Raw genomic sequence first — 16,155 nt, 5'->3', positions numbered from 1 at the left:
CACTGATCTGCGGCTTCTGAAGTAGGACAAAGCTACCAGGGATAAAAGGCAGGATTTCTGTGATCCAACCAAAATTTCGTTTTACCCAGGCTACTCAGACTCATGCCATGTATATGCTGAGAGATCTAGCACAGGTCGGGTATAAGGACCAAGTACATACAAGTTCCACACAGATGTATTTATGTGGAGCGGCGGTAGGAAAGGAGCATAAAACTTTAAGTAGATGGGATGGATATCAGGTGGGAGTGATTTTTACTTTCTTATTAAGCCCTTAAAAAGCTCTGGGCTGACAGCCTCTTTCATCCCAAATTATCCAGCTCAGCCTTTAACTGCGGGAGAACAACATTCGCAAATTGATTCGCAAGTCCTATGGGGCCGCCGGAAAAAACATTAGATTGCTGTAAAATATTCATATGTCAGTGCATTTAGCTGAAAGCAGTTGACGTGCTGCTCCCTGGGGGTTAAACATAAAAGCAATTTGGCCAGGATGTTCTGGATCCCCCTTTAATCCCTATTAACTCCTGTGTGGCCAGAACAGTGCAAGATGTGGACACATTAAAAGCAAGCCAACATGTACCTTCAAACAGCCCTTATTAGTGTTGTGCATGTATATCTAAAATACATAAGAAATCATATAATCTAGGTTAGAATTTAAAGTTAAATATATTTTCTTCTATGGATAGGGAGGATGCTGCTGGTCTCTGCTATAAGGGAATAAAATAAGTTCTTATTTATTGCAGTCAATGAAGCTCGTTATGGCAACCAGTTGAGCTCAACCTCGCACCAGAAAAGTACAGTCGAATCCTTGGTTGCTATGGGCAACACACCCAGCACTTATTACAGACATCTGTATACTTAGGGGCTGATTTATTAGGATAGAGAGCAGCGAGATATTTGTCAATTTCTGTAAGCTGTATGAACCTGGAAGTGCTCATTTCTGAGCACTCTGGGGTCATATCTGTCAAAATCCAGGGGGCAGCATAATATGTGATAATAATAAAAAGGTAAAAAAATAAATATATAAACAAAAAAATTCAAATATATTTAAAAGATCCTCATCCACACACAAATACCTGGTTAAGATACATATGTAAAGGTGTTTGTGCCAGAGGTAGAGCAATAATTTTCATTATTTACTGTATTTATTGGCGTATAACACTCACTTTTTTACCCCGAAAATGGAGGGTAAACTGTGCCTGCGTGTTATACGCAGGGGCTGTGGAATGTTTTTTCCTGAAACTTCCCTCTTAAAGTTAGGGTGCGTGTTATACGCCGATAAATACGATATGTTTAAATCAAAAGTGAATGAGGGACTTTTGTCAGGCACTTCAGTCCCAGAGCCATTTTTTTTGCACACATGTTGAGGCATTTTCAAAACCCATAGATTGGTAAAAAATACGCTAAAGTTAATTTTAGTTCACACAAACATAATATATAACCCAGTTTTTTGGGGGGTTAAAATACACAATATGAGGTTGTGCTGTGTAAACAGATACCCAACAATAGACAGCCCATATTAAGTCTTAAAATTGTGTGCGCCAGTGAAACTGACAAATTTCAGTACCCAAAATTGTCCATAGGTGATGAAAAGCCCCTACAGGTTATCAGATTGGAGTTAAATGTGAATAATGGGCCTAGAATGATTACCTTCACTCCAGCATTTTTGTCTATATAGATGTGCAAGTCAATTGCTGTTTTCGTACATAGGCAACCCAACGCATGCGTTTTTGTAGGTTTGTGTGTATATGTGGGGGCTTTAAACTTTTTTTTTTTGTGTCACTTTTAATGTATAAAAAGTTTTTGCCTTTATGAAGACATCAGGGGTCTCCAGCTAATGGAGTACAGAATACACGTCACATCCAGGTTCATGCACCAAAGGGAGAATCTGTGAACTGACGTGTGACATAATGGCTGTCCCAGGCCCTCAGATGGGACAAAAGAGCCTGAGATACATGCAGGCGGCATGTTGCCTTGATTGTGGAAGCTGCCTGAATCTCTTTAATCTGAAAGCTGACAGCTTAACAGGAGTACACGCTTCCAGCCACTATAGCAGCCAAGAGTGTGTTTAAAAGCCCTTCATCCTAGTGCTGTTTTACGTTGAGACTCAAGTGATTACACTTATTTAAAAACTTGATTGAGTCAAGCACCCCCTTTACAAACTGCAACTACTAGATGCATGGAGCATTCTGCATCCCAATACAAAGGACTACTTGTACTACTCGCAGCTCACAATTTCTACTCCAGATTGGACCTTATTCTTGTAAATCATTACCACTACCCCTGTGCACATTATGAATGACACACCTGGTAGAGTCACAGCAATGGTTAGCCATGGCCTAAAACATCACAACTGACAGCTAAACAAGGCACTCCATATTTTTATAATCCCTGAGATCAAATTTGCTTCTGCTCTTCAATTAAAAGACAAAGTCTCAGTGTCCTACCCAGTATTGTAGGAGGCTCTTAAAGCCCACAACCCTGTGGCAAATTGCGCCAAACTAAAATGCTAATTGACAGTGAACAATGCTTTGCTAGTATTGCTCACCTGGGTATTTTGCATAAAAGTTAACTTAAAGTGATTGTTATTTTTATAGGACAAAAACAAACTTTACAAACATGTTACAGTTACCTGCGCTGTTGCAGTGAATTTGCACAGAGCAGCCCGGATCTTCCTCTTCTCTGGTCCCTCCCTCCTGTTCAGTGCCCCGATAGCAAGCAGCTTGCTATGGTGGCACCCGAGCTGAGTCACAGCTCCCTGTGTCCATACAGATGCCAATCCCTGACCTGGCCCCTCCCTCTCCCCTGATTGGCTAGCTGACTTTGATTAACAGCAGCGGGAGCCAAATGGCTGCATCTCAGCCAATCAGGAAGGAGAATCTGGGACGCCAGAGACACTTGTGGACATCACTGAACAGAGAGCGACCTCAGGTAAGTATTGGGGGGCTGCTGCACACAGAAGGCTTTATCTTAAAGGAACACTAAAGGTTCGTTTTTTATTAGATCAATTGATTGCAGTAAGCTAGAGCATTTAAATATCACTTACCTTGTTTTTCCTTTTGACCTCCAAAATACAGTAATCCAGGTTTGAAAATGCCATTTCCTGTCACTCCTCTTCTTGCTTTCCACCAGCATCTGAGCTGTTTTGCATGGTAGAAAGCAGAATGTGCTCACCCCCTCCCTATGACTACAGCCATGCATGAAGATGCTCTCTTATCCCTCACAGGCATGGAGGCTAAGCCTAATGGGAACTGTAGTTCCCATTAGGCCGTGATGTAGCGAGAATGAATGCGCACCCCAAACCAGGAAGTCAGTGAGAATAATGATACAGGAGTGACGGAGGTGAATAAAACAACTCGATTTCAACAGGTATCAAACTAGTTATAATGCAAAACATTATTTTTACTTTATCAGCTACTGTCAGACTTTAATTTAAGAGGAAGATATATTTGTCTTTACAACCCCTTTAAAAGCATAGAATGCATTAATATGAAAAAAGATTCTGCCTTTACAATCCTTTTAAGAAATGTCTAAACTCAAACAAAGAGAATATTCCATAAAAATGGACCAAAATTATTTAATGTGAGGGAATAGGCTGGGAAAGCTGCTGGCTTTAGCTATGAGTAAGAGACAAACACAATTAGGGTTGTCCAGATACCGATACTAGTATCGGTATCGGGACCGATACCGAGTATTTGCGGGAGTACTCGTACTCGCGCAAATGCTCCCGATACCTAAATAGAATACTTTTTTTGTATTTATCAACATGTTCTATGAAAATTCTTTGAGTTTTTTACTACTGCGTGACAAGCAAATAAAACATTTTTATTCATTTTTACTCATTTTTATTCTTTTATAATGTCTTGAGTTAGAGTTCTTCATAATTCTAAAGAAAATATCCTTAGTCTGTATTGTGGTTTGAAAACTGTCACATGACATTTAAAAAAAGTATCGGTATTCGGTATCGGCGACTACATGAAAAAAAGTATCGGTACTTGTACTCGGTCCTAAAAAAGTGGTATCGGGACAACCCTAAACACAATCCTACATACCCCGAATAAAAAAAGCCAAGGGTACACCTGTTGTAACTCCACTGAAACAGCAAAAAGGTTTTGCGCACTTCTATCAATCACTTTACAACGCTTGTTTTTACTGTTCTTTATCGCTACCGTGTTTCCCCGAAAATAAGCCTGTGTCTTATATTAATTATGCCAACAAAAGACACAGTAGGGCTTATTTTCTTGGTAGGTCTTACCATGTAATGTGCTGTCTTCTCTCCCCCTCTCCCTCCCTGCCTGTCAGGAATCCCCAGTGTGAACTGAGTTAAAATGCTTGTAAAATCCTACAATCCACTCAATTACAGTATTATATAATGTACAATGTGCGTGTTCCTGTAATATAATTGTGCCAAATACATTTGTTATAGCGCCATTCTGGGCTTCTGCGACCCGCCGGAGCTCTCTTTCCCACAATTATATTACAGAAACACACAGAATGTACATTATATACTACTGTAATAGAGTGGATTTTACAAGTATTTTTAACTAGGGCTTATTTTCGGGGTAGGTCTTATATTGCAGCCCTCCTGGGAAATAACGCTAGGTCTTATTTTCAGGGTAGGTCTTATTTTTGGGGAAACGGGGTATATTGAACTTGTACTTTATATAGTGATCCTTTGTAACTGTAGCCAATTACGTAGTAGGATAGTTGGATCTCTTGGTTTTTGTATGCTCCACCTGCGTTGTGGGCCTTTCTTACTCTGACATCATGATTTGCCTACAATTTGTGCATTTCTTGGAAAAACTCTAAACATATTGAAACAGAAATCCTAATGTCAATCCAACACTAGGCAGGCGTTTTAAGTACTTAGGAAACTCTGGGGTTCCCCAACTTCCCTCAGGAGGTGATGAACCTAAAGAATGAGGTACATAGGCCAGGGCTGATCACTCAAATGTGTTTGCTAAAGGAGTCATTACCTGTGAGCGCCGCCGTAATTGGCTGCTGGAGATGTCTGCCTCCCATTGCTTTCAGTGGGGCTGCCTCTCGCAGATAAATCACCAGGAACATGCACATGGCCTCATTTGCAAGTGTGAATGGCACCTTAAAGGGGTTGTAAAGGTAAAAAATGTTTTCCCTAAATAGCTTCCTTTACCTTAGTGCAGTCCTCCTTCACTTACATCATCTTTCGATTTTGCTTTTAAATGTCCTCATGAGAAATCCTCACTTCCTGTTCTTCTGTTTGTAACTACACACAGTAATGCAAGGTTTTCTCCTTGGTGTGGAGAAAGCCTCTTGAGGGGGGAGGGGGCGAGCAGAATAGTCAGGACGCCCACTAACACACTGCTCCTTTCTCTATCTGCAAAGTAGAGTGTCCTGACTCTCCTGCTCGCTCCCTCCCCCCTCAAGAGGCTTTCTCCACACCAGGGAGAAAGCCTTGCATTACTATGTGGACTTACAGACAGAAGAACAGGAAGTGAGGATTTCTCGGAAGAAATAAGGACATTTAAAAGCAAAATGGAAGGATGAGGTAAGTGAAGGAGGACTACACTAAGGTAAAGGAAGCTATTTAGGGAACTTTTTTTTTACAACCCCTTTAAGGCCAGGATCACATTGGCATTAAAAGCAGGCATTTGAGAGGCGTTAAAAACACCCCTTAAACCGCCTATGCAAATGTTACAATGGACAGCACACAATGCTGCTCACACTATGAAAACATGAAGCGTTAGCATTGCTTCAAAATTAAAGCCCCATGTCGATTTAGGAGGCATTTGAAGCCTTTCAACACCTCCCATTCAAGTCTATGGTTATGCTTCAGAAACGCTCTGGCAGGCAGTTGTGGTGCGGTTGCCGGCCGTTAAGATTAGTTCGTATATCAGTTTTAACACACCATAATGCTCACCAAATGTTTCAAATCTGCCCATGGGGCATTTGGGGAGCATTTTTAACAAAATGCCAGTCTAATGCCCATACTAATGCTATAGGAGTGTTTGTTAAGCGTCAGAAATTGAGTCAAGTGTGAACAAGCCCAAGGGGCTCGTTTACACTTGCTTCAAAACAAGGCTTCGGACACACTTTTTTTTAAGTCAATGACACAAAACAAATTGAGTAAGTAAAATAGAACTCTGCATTTACCAGAAGGCAATCAAGCCCTGACATAATATACCCCAAACCTGTTTTTGTATTTGGTGTTTTTTTACTTAAGAGTTTTTATTAGATTATAATAGATCAATACAAAATGCACAAAATGAGCATACTGTAGACATGACAGGTAGGTTGAGGGATATCGTAAAGTACAGACATCTGTGAAATACATCCGATAAAATAACAGATAACAGATAAAACACTCGTGAGTTAGTAACAAAAATCCACAGCAACCATAGTCATGGCATCAGTCAGTGTAATTAGCAGTGCAAGAAGCAAAATATACAAAATTAACACTTAAAAAGAAAAGGAGAAGAAGAGAGAAAAAAATAAAAAAAAAATAAAGAAGAATGAAATTTTGACAAAAATGACAGTCAAATGTCGCAGCTAACAGCGGATATAGTTAAATGAGAAGAGAAAAAAAAAAAAAAAAAAAAATTATCAAAGAACACTATATACCGAGAAAATCAGATTAGCTGGCATCTGAGATTCGGTACAAAAACCAGGGGTCCCATTTAGCTTTGTGAAGAGGCATGGTGTCTCTAAGTGTATGATGGATCTTCTCTGTGAGCATAATTTGGTCAACCCTAGATATAACCTGCGCAAAAGGGACCGAGGAAGACTTCCAATGGAGCGCAATCGTCCACTGTACTGCCACGCATATAGTGTGCAAGAGGCGCAACAGGGGTTTAGGGGTATCGGGGATTTTCTCAAACAGCAGACAATGAGTGTGTGTCAGAACCATGCTACTCCCAGCGAGTTTATCCAGCAAATCCAAAACCGCCCTCCAGGTGGGACGCAACCTCTCACATTCCCAAAATAGATGTAGAAAGGTCCCTTGTACAGGACAGCCTCGGAAACATAGTGGGGAGCATTGAGGAAAAATCCTGCTCAAACGAAGAGGGGTGAGGTACCACCGGGTAAACAGCTTGATGGCCGTCTCTCTAACTGATAAGGAGACGGAACACTTCCTCATATTTTGCCAGCAAGCATCCCAATTTTTATGTTCATAGTCCAGGCTCAACTCTTGATTCCATTGGGACATATGTTTTAAAATAGAGTCACCCGCGCTTCCCCCCAGTGAGCCGTAGAGTATAGAAATAAGCCCCCTCTGCCTTGGGGAGGTGGCACACAATGTTTCAAATGCCGTATTGGTGTCTGAGGGCGTAGTCGCATAGTGTGTCTGAAAGAAATGGCGGACCTGCAAATATCTATAGTGCTCCCTTAAAAGGGATGTCCTTCGTTATACGAAGCTGAGAGAAAGGAATGAAACTTCCATCATGCTGCAGGTCGGCCAAAGCCGTCAGCCCACCATTTGTCCACCACTCGTAGCAAGCAGGCGTGTGAAAGGCTGTAGGAAACCTGGGGTCTCCTAAAAAGGATGCCCCAGGGGGGAACCTAGAGGCAAGGGCCAAGCGGGGGCTAAACTTCTCCCACATCCCCAATTCCTGGGCTACCACTTGATTTTTCTCTTTTAATAAAGAGGCACAGTGCTTTGAGGACCACAAAAGTCCCGGCAGGTGAAAGGGTTTAATGGAGTCCCTCTCAAATCGAACCCAAGGGACCCTAGGGTGTCTAATGCTCCACTGGGCCATCTGGGAGAGTCTGCTCGCCAGGAAATAGAACCAAAGTTGGGGAACTCCCAACCCCCCCTGTCTATATGGTCTATAGAGGACTTGTCTAGAGAACCTAGCTGGCTTATTATTCCAAATAAATCTATTCAGGAGGGCTTGTAACTTCAGGAGGAAGGTCTTCGAAACAGTCCCCGGGAGGGCCCTAAAAAGGTACAGGAGTTTTGGCAAGAATGTCATCTTACTGGCAGTTATCCTCCCTAAGAACGAAATCCTATATTTGGCCCAAGATTGTAGCAGCTGCTTAAGTTGAGACACTAATGGGAGGTAGTTAAGGGAGAAAAGCTGGGAAAAGTCTCCCGGCAGCTTTACACCTAAATAGGGGATAGCTGATTTTGCCCACTGAAACTGGAATGTTTGCCTAAGATTCTCCAACTCGGCTGGGGGGAAGCCAATAGGCAGAGCCACAGATTTCGCGACATTCACCGCGAGGCCGGAGACCTCCGCAAAAGAGGCCAGGGTGTGCAGAAGGTTAGGCAAAGACACCAAAGGATTAGTTAGAAAAAGGAGTACATCATCGGCATACATGCACAATTTGTACATAGAAGAAGATTTACTATAACCAACTATATCTGGGTGTCTGAGAATGGCAATGGCCAGTGGTTCGATTGCCAGGGCAAAAATAAGTGGGGATAAGGGGCACCCCTGCCTCGTCCCCCTTCCGAGCCCGAAAAACCCAGAGCTACAGCCCGGGATTTTGATACGGGTACTAGGGTTTTGGTAAAGAGCATGAAATGAGTGCAAAAAATCCCCCCCTATGCCGTATCTCCGCAGCAACAGGGACACATAACTCCAGGACACACTGTCGAATGCCTTATTGATATCCAACCCTAACAAAAACAGCTTACGGGAGAATAAATTTGCGTCTTGAATGACATCAGCTGCAAGGCGGATATTATCGGTAATAAATCTATGGGGAATGAAACCTGACTGGAAGGGGGAGATTAAGGAAGAAATCACACCCCCCAACCTGTCCGCCAGGATTCGGCTAAAAATTTTCAAATCATTATTAATAACAGAGATAGGGCGGTAATTCTGTGGCAGGGAGTGATCCTTATTGGGCTTGGGGATAAGGGACATGTTGGCCAGGAGCATCTCCTCAGGGAATGAGCCACCCTGGAGTACATAATTAAATAGGGTAACCAGCCTGGGGGCAAGCTGAGAGGCAAACTTTTTAAAATAAATAGCCGAAAAGCCATCAGGGCCAGGGGAGGAGCCATTTTTAAGGCTCTTAATAACAGCTAAAACCTCAGTCACTGAGATGGGGAGGTTAAGCTTATCCGACTGAGTCTTGGAAAGGGATGGGAGGGGAATATTATCAAACTCTTCAAGAGAGGCCTGAGAAGGCCTCGATTGGGATTCTCCGAGCAGGGAAGAATAGTAATCCTTAAAGATTTTTAACACTTCTTGAGGGTGTGAGGTCAGTTGACCTGCAGGAGACTTAATTTTATAAACGTGTGGAGGGCGGAGAGACTGGTTCAGCTTCCTAGCGAACATCGTGGACGAGGTATTACTATGAAGCAGAAAACGGGCCTTGGACCATCTCAGCGCCTTCTCCACCTTAGTAGAGAGCAACGCATCTAATTCTAAACGCTTTTGGTCAATGGAGCGTCTCGTGGAGTCCAGCAGCAAAGATACAGGGTTCCTATACAGGCGATCCAGCTCATCAGTGAGCCTGAGTATATCAGATTTATTCTGTTTGCTGCGGGCCGCCGCAAGGCTAATCAATTTGCCCCTAAGCACTGCTTTGTGAGCAACCCAAACAGTAGCCGCCGGGGTCTCAGGAAGAGAGTTAAGGGCAAAGTAATCATCAATGGCTCGGACCAACTCAGACTCAACCACATGATCAGAGAGAAGAGCCCCATTAATTCTCCACATGTAAGGGGAGGGGGATCGAGGCACAAAATTAGTAGAAAATGAGACTATGTTACGATCCGACCAGACACAGCTATGTATGGACGAGTCTTGGGAGTTAGCAAGGATAGCAGGAGTAGCAAAGACATAATCCAACCTAGAATAACTGCCATGTGGGTGGGAATAGAACGTGTATTCTCGGGCACCCACATTGTGAGCCCTCCACGAGTCCACCAGTTGAAGGTCGCGTAGACCGTTAGTCAAAGATCTGGGGAAGGCACCAGAGGCAACCGAGCCCAAAGATCTGTCTAAAGCAGGGTTGGCTACCAGGTTAAGGTCACCCCCAACTATCATGTGTGGTGAGAGAAACTTAGATAAAATTTCAAAAAAGTGAGCAAAGAATGGGGCTTGAGATTCATTGGGGGCATATACACTAGCGATAGTGGTGTATTTGGTGTTTTTAACATGGAGGGTCCCATCTAATTGCTGTGAAGCCATGAATTATTCAATTCTAAAGTCCAAGCCTGAATAAGGTCAGCCAGATTAAATGAAAGCTTCTATATTCTTCAACAATACTTATATTTAGAAAAAAATATAGTACTCACCGGTGCTACAATTTTTCCTGTCTGCCCCACCTGCATATCATTGGGGACAAATCCAGCATCTACAGCAGCACGAGAGGCACCCACTGAAAACGAGAAGATGGTTGGCATAACTATTACAATATTTTTCTCACTTTAAAAAAGGCCCTATAGCACAAACTGTTCATTAAGGCAGTGTTTTGCATACGTATTCACCCAACCATAGAATTTGCCGCATTTTATAATGTTATGCTGGCCATTATACCATTTTTTTTTTATTCATTTTCCAACTACGTAGTGCAAGGGCCTGCCCGATTGCATGCAAATTAAAATGTTTAAGTTTGACCTCTTTTTTATGGTTTTAGTAAGTCTGAAGGAAGATTGCATAATGTAGGACCTGGAATAAAAAATAATAAAAAATAAATAAAAAAAAAAAGTTTGTGTCATATAAATTGAGAAAATCTCAATGTCAAAAAGTAAAAAAAAAATAAAAAAAGTTTGAGATTTTCTGTCCCCTACAAAATTATATGACACAAAAACGTTTTTTTATTTTTTATTCTGGTGTAAAAACACAGACCATGCGTTGCTGGTCAGCATTTTTACACAAACATACACCATACTCCCTTGAATAAAATAAAACTACATTTACAGGCGTGTAGGTGTACGAACAAGTGCTTTACAGACCATTTTTTTCCTCCCAATAATATATCTGATGCTCATACATCTGTACAGCGTGCAAGTATCCTAATGATAAAGACTAATCTGCAACCCATTACTTTTGGCTTGATGAATGAGATGCACCAATGTGCAATTATGAGCTTCAAAAAAAATCCCACACATTTCTGGAAACCAACAGAACTTACTTAAACAGAATCCTGAAAACCAAGCAGCTATCAAAACAATTTTGGGGTTAAGTTCTAGAGATGCACCAAGAAGAATGAGGTTATTAAACAAATAAACATCCACTATTATTAAAGCGGATCTCCACTCAAAAGAATTAAATAAAAATCAAAAGCACTGCCCTCTTCCTATCCTCAGCCCCTAACAAATTTGCAGAATTTATATTTTTGAGGAGTGGGCACCTCTTTTCAAAAAGTGTTGACTTTTAAAGTGGTTCTAAAAGGCTGGAGTTTTTTTTTACCTTCATGCATTCATAAAGGCTAAAAAAAAACTTCAGTATGCAGCTCCCCTAATATTGACCCGTGCTCGATCACGATCCAGCGATGTGCATGAGAGTGGCTGCTCTCCTGGGTTTCTGACACCAGATTGTCTGAGAGACAGCAGCGGGAGCCAATCACAGCTCATAGCCAGTGAGGAGAGAGTGGGGGCGGGGCCGAGTCCCATTCTGTGTGCCTTATGGGCACAGAGCACGCACAAGTGCCCCCCATAGCAAGCAGCTTGTTATGGGGTACTCAAAGAGGAGGGGCCAGGGGAGCCGGTGGGAAACTCGGAAAGGGGAGGATCGGAGCTGCTCTGTGCAAAGCCACTGCACAGAGCAAGTAAATATAACATGTTTGTTATTAAGATCAAAAAATACTTTTAATATCAAGAGAAAAAAAAAAGTGAACACAAGACGCCCACTTGACCTAAAAAAGGCTGCCCACCAAAACGCAACGATCAGGTAAGGGGGGTGTTAGAAAATTGATCAAGAGGTTAAAGTGGATGCAAACCCACTCAAGTCCTTTCTAAACTACTGCCATAGTGCTGATCTATACGGATATAGATGCCTCCTGCATGTATCCTTACCTGTCAAATGTTTCCCCTCTTTCCGTTATGAGACCCAAAAAACTGCAGATTCTGTGGGTGGATCAGTTGTCTGGAGTCGTGATATCAGTAGACTCTCCGCCCTCCTCTACACTCCCCTTGTCAACATGCATTTTTTCCTGTGTATTCCTTACACTGAATTCTGCTATGATCACTAACATCCAGTCAAAATCCATAAAAGTAACCACATGACTTCAGAAAAAGGATTGGGGGTGAGAATTAATGCCTGTCTGAAGCTAGTGCATGAGATATGTAAATAACCTGTCACTCACAGCAAGGGGGCGGAACGAACCAAGGTTTTTCTCTGCAAGTCCGTTTTATTTCACTTAACAATATAAGAGGATTGCTCGGAGCTGGATTAACTCTGTGTGGCAAGACTGGGAACAGATCATAGGAATTCTTATACTACATTGTAACAATCAAAAAAAAAAAATTCGGGTTTACATCCACTTTAAGTGTAGCTCTGAAGCAGCACCAGAGATCCACAGTTGAAATGAGAGAAACTATGAAAAGAACGACTGCACCCTGGATGCTCCACAAAGCTGAGCTTATGGTACACTGACAAAGAAAGACGGCACTTAAAACTAGAGGTCGACCGATATATCGGCCGGCCGATATTTTGCCGTTTTTAAGAAATCGGCATCGGACGATTATTGTGAAAATTAGGCCGATTTTCGGCCGCAACACTATACCCTGCTTTCAAGTGCCCGTTCCACCTACAGCAGCACGAGAAATCATTCGCCTGCGCCGGCCTCTACAGAGAAGAGAAACAAGTTTCAGTAGCCCTGCCCCCCCTACCTCGGCGGGCTGTAGCAGAGGAAGAAAGCATGATGATCAAACATGTCACAAGCCCGAGCCGCTGCCGCCTGTCTGACTAGTAACACTGCCGGGGGCAGCGCTGACCTGGAGGGGAGGGGTGCTGAGCTGAGCTTGGCAGGAAGCTTCGGCAAGATCCAGATCGGGATCTATGTGGAGTTTAAGAGGAGCGATGGCGAGTGTGTCTTCCCTCTCCTTACTCCACCCATAACAGCATCCACAGCCAGCCCAACCAACCAACCGACCGCCATTGTGTGCCACAGGGTGGAGGGCCGAGCACTGCAGGAGCCGTCCTTCCATCACACCGGACGGGGGGGGTGCTGAGGAGACAGGAGGGAGAGCCCATCATAGGGTGAGGGAGACAGGGGGAGCCCATTACAGGATGGGGGTGAGCTGTCAGAGGATGGAGATCTTCAGACGATGAGCTGACAGCAGTGAGAGGATGTCTGATGGACCTATACATTATATAGGGGGGGGGGTGCATCCACTGGGATCTTGTCTGGGAAGGACCATGTGTAGAAGAGGGGTGCCTGGCAGGATTATGTCAGAGGCTGGGCCCTCATGGATTGGACTGGGGATGGATGTACTGATTGGGCCCGGTCAGGTGATCGTGGCCAGCACTACCTCCTCTTCCTTCCCTGCATGGATGGAGGGCAAGTCAAAAACTTAATGTGTGCTGCTGTGCCCCCTGCAGACTCCTTTGATGGGACACTGACCTGACTGAGACTGACAAGCTGGCATTGAGTTGCATTGTGAAAATGGATGAGGATGACTCAATGTAACCATCACCCTCATCCATTTTCACAATGCAACTCAATCATCTTCATCCCCCTCCACAACGCATCCCCCACCCACGGCCAGCACCATCCATCCATCCCCCACCCACGCCCAGCACCATCCATCTATCCCCCTCCACAACGCATCCCCCACCCACGCCCAGCACCATCCATCCCCCTCCACAATGCATCCCAATTAAAAAAAAAAAAAATATCGGCCGCAAAAATCGGCATCATATATCGGCCGCCCCGATTTCTAAATATCGGCCGCAAAAATCGGCATCATATATCGCCATGGGCCGCCCCGATTTCTAAATATCGGCATCGGCCAGAGAAAAACCCACATCGGTCGACCTCTACTTAAAACCATTTGCATGATTGATTTTGTATCAAATTTTTTATGGTAAGCAGATAAACAAAAACAGTAATAGAGAGGAAGCAGGGAGCCTTTGTGCAATTTGTGATTCTGGAATTGCGCTTTAAAAATTCTGGATGTCCCCCCTTCCTAGTAAGCAGGTGTAGTATGGGAATGATGTTCTTGGGAATTCCTGCATCAGCACACACTAATACAAAGCAATAGTTATACATTTCAAAAGTGTAACACTTTACAAACAAATAAATATATACTGTACATTACCCGCAGCATGCAGCTGATCTGCCAGATCATACAACAACTTGAAGTTATCACCACTCTTTAACCCTCGACCTATGATGCAAAAAACAGACAACACAAGAGTGAGATGCAGTTGTTTTTACAGAGTTAAACTTCACACTAGTGATGCACCAACATTTTGCCTATAATGGCACAGGAAAACGCACGTGATTTTACTGCGTTTATGGTGTTTTCATAGGTCATGTGACTCAAAAACCACATCAAAAACATAACACAGGTGCATTATGGATGTGTTCTTGCTGCATTTTTAATGCATTTCAAGGCGGAGGTGCTTTTTGTTTCCATTCTTTTTTTTTTTTAAACTGACAAAAAAAATGCAGCAAGATTTTTAACACAACAACGGAAAAGCAATGGACCCGTGTGAAGACAAACATAGAATGTAAAGGGATGCATTTTTCCTGAGCTTTTCTTGCGCTTAACCACTTAAGGACCGCCTCCTGCATATTTACGTCGGCAGAATGGCACATGCACGTACAGGTACATCCTGTGCTAGTACCCAGACGTAGGTCGCGCCTGCGATTCCGGTCCGAAGCACCGGGAGCGCATGACCCGCCAACCCGATCGACGCTGGTGTTCCGCGATCGGTCCCCGGAGCTGAAGAACGGGGAGAGCTATGTGTAAACATAGCTTCCCCGTTCTTCACTGTGGCATCGATCGTGTGATCCCTTTTATAGGGATACACAATCGATGACGTCACACCTACAGCCACACACCCCTACAGTTAGAAACACATATTAGGTCATACATAACCCCTTCAGCGCCCACTTGTGGTTAACTCCCAAACGGCAATTGTCATTTTCACAGTAAACAATGCATTTTAAATGCATTTTTTGCTGTGAAAATGACAATGGTCCCAAAAATGTGTCAAAATTGTCCGAAGTGTCCGCCATAATGTCGCAGTCATGAAAGAAAAAAAAAAAAAAAAAAAAAAGAAAAATCACTGATCGCGCAGTAGTAAAAAAAATAAAAAAAAAATGCAATAAAACTATCCCCTATTTTGTAAACGCTATAAATGTTGCGCAAACCAACCGATAAACGCTTATTGCGATATTTTTTTTTAACAAAAAAATAGGAATAATACGTATCGGCCTAAACTGAGGAAAAAATATGTTTTTTTTATATATTTTTGGGGGATATTTATTATAGCAAAAAGTAAAAAATATTGATTTTTTTTCAAAATTGTCGCTCTATTTTTGTTTATAGCGCAAAAAATAAAAACCGCAGAGGTGATCAAATACCACCAAAAGAAAAAAGGACGCCAATTTTGTTTGGGAGTCACGTCGCACGACCGCGCAATTGTCAGTTAAAGTGACGCAGAACCTGGCCGGGTCCTTTCGCTGCCTAAAGGTCTGGATCTTAAGTGGTTAAGGTGCCGATAATGGCCGACAATAAATTCATATTTATTTAAATTTATATTAAAATTAAAAAGTCGAATACAATTATATATATATATATATATAAAAAAATAAAAAATAAAAATTCTCAGTTTTCGGTAAAGTGCATCCTGCTTTTTGGGTTTTGGCACCAACATTTCAATTCAGTGCACCTCTACTTTAAGTGTTTTATAACAGCACAAACTAAACATATTTCTAAAGAAATGTAAAAGTTGTTTTCAATCCAGCACTGTATAGAAGGACACATCTGCTCTCAAAGGGAATCTATTTAGTGAGGGAATATGGGAGCTTCCACTGCCGACTTACCTCCAGAGACCACAACTTTAGCACCGGTTAACTCAGGACGGTCACTTTTGGTCAGACTCTGCTCCAACCATTCAGATATTCCAGCCGGTGGAGGTGGAGTCACTAAAACAATAACGATATTTGTGTTACAAAACAACTTTTTGTACCAATGCGGTGTTTGTCTTTTTTTTTTACATTTCCCTTTTTAGATTGCATGACCATATGCCCAATAAATTAGATCAC

General features: G+C 42.7%; 1 protein-coding gene across 1 annotated transcript in view; it reads right to left on the bottom strand.

Annotated features, from left to right (window-relative positions):
* Nucleotides 1–16,155, bottom strand: part of ETFA (electron transfer flavoprotein subunit alpha) — a 44,293-nt gene that overhangs the window by 10,836 nt on the left and 17,302 nt on the right. The window contains exons 7-9 of the mRNA XM_040343120.1: nt 15,934–16,035; nt 14,198–14,266; nt 10,229–10,311 (exon numbers count right to left, since the gene is read on the bottom strand). Coding sequence (XP_040199054.1) covers nt 10,229–10,311; nt 14,198–14,266; nt 15,934–16,035 — 254 coding nt within the window. The remainder of the gene's footprint in view (nt 1–10,228; nt 10,312–14,197; nt 14,267–15,933; nt 16,036–16,155) is intronic.

The sequence above is a fragment of the Rana temporaria genome, chromosome 3 (genome assembly GCF_905171775.1).
Source record: "Rana temporaria chromosome 3, aRanTem1.1, whole genome shotgun sequence".
In the NCBI taxonomy this organism is placed as follows: domain Eukaryota; kingdom Metazoa; phylum Chordata; class Amphibia; order Anura; family Ranidae; genus Rana; species Rana temporaria.
Note: the sequence above shows the minus strand (reverse complement) of the source record. Positions and strands in the feature narration are given on the sequence as shown.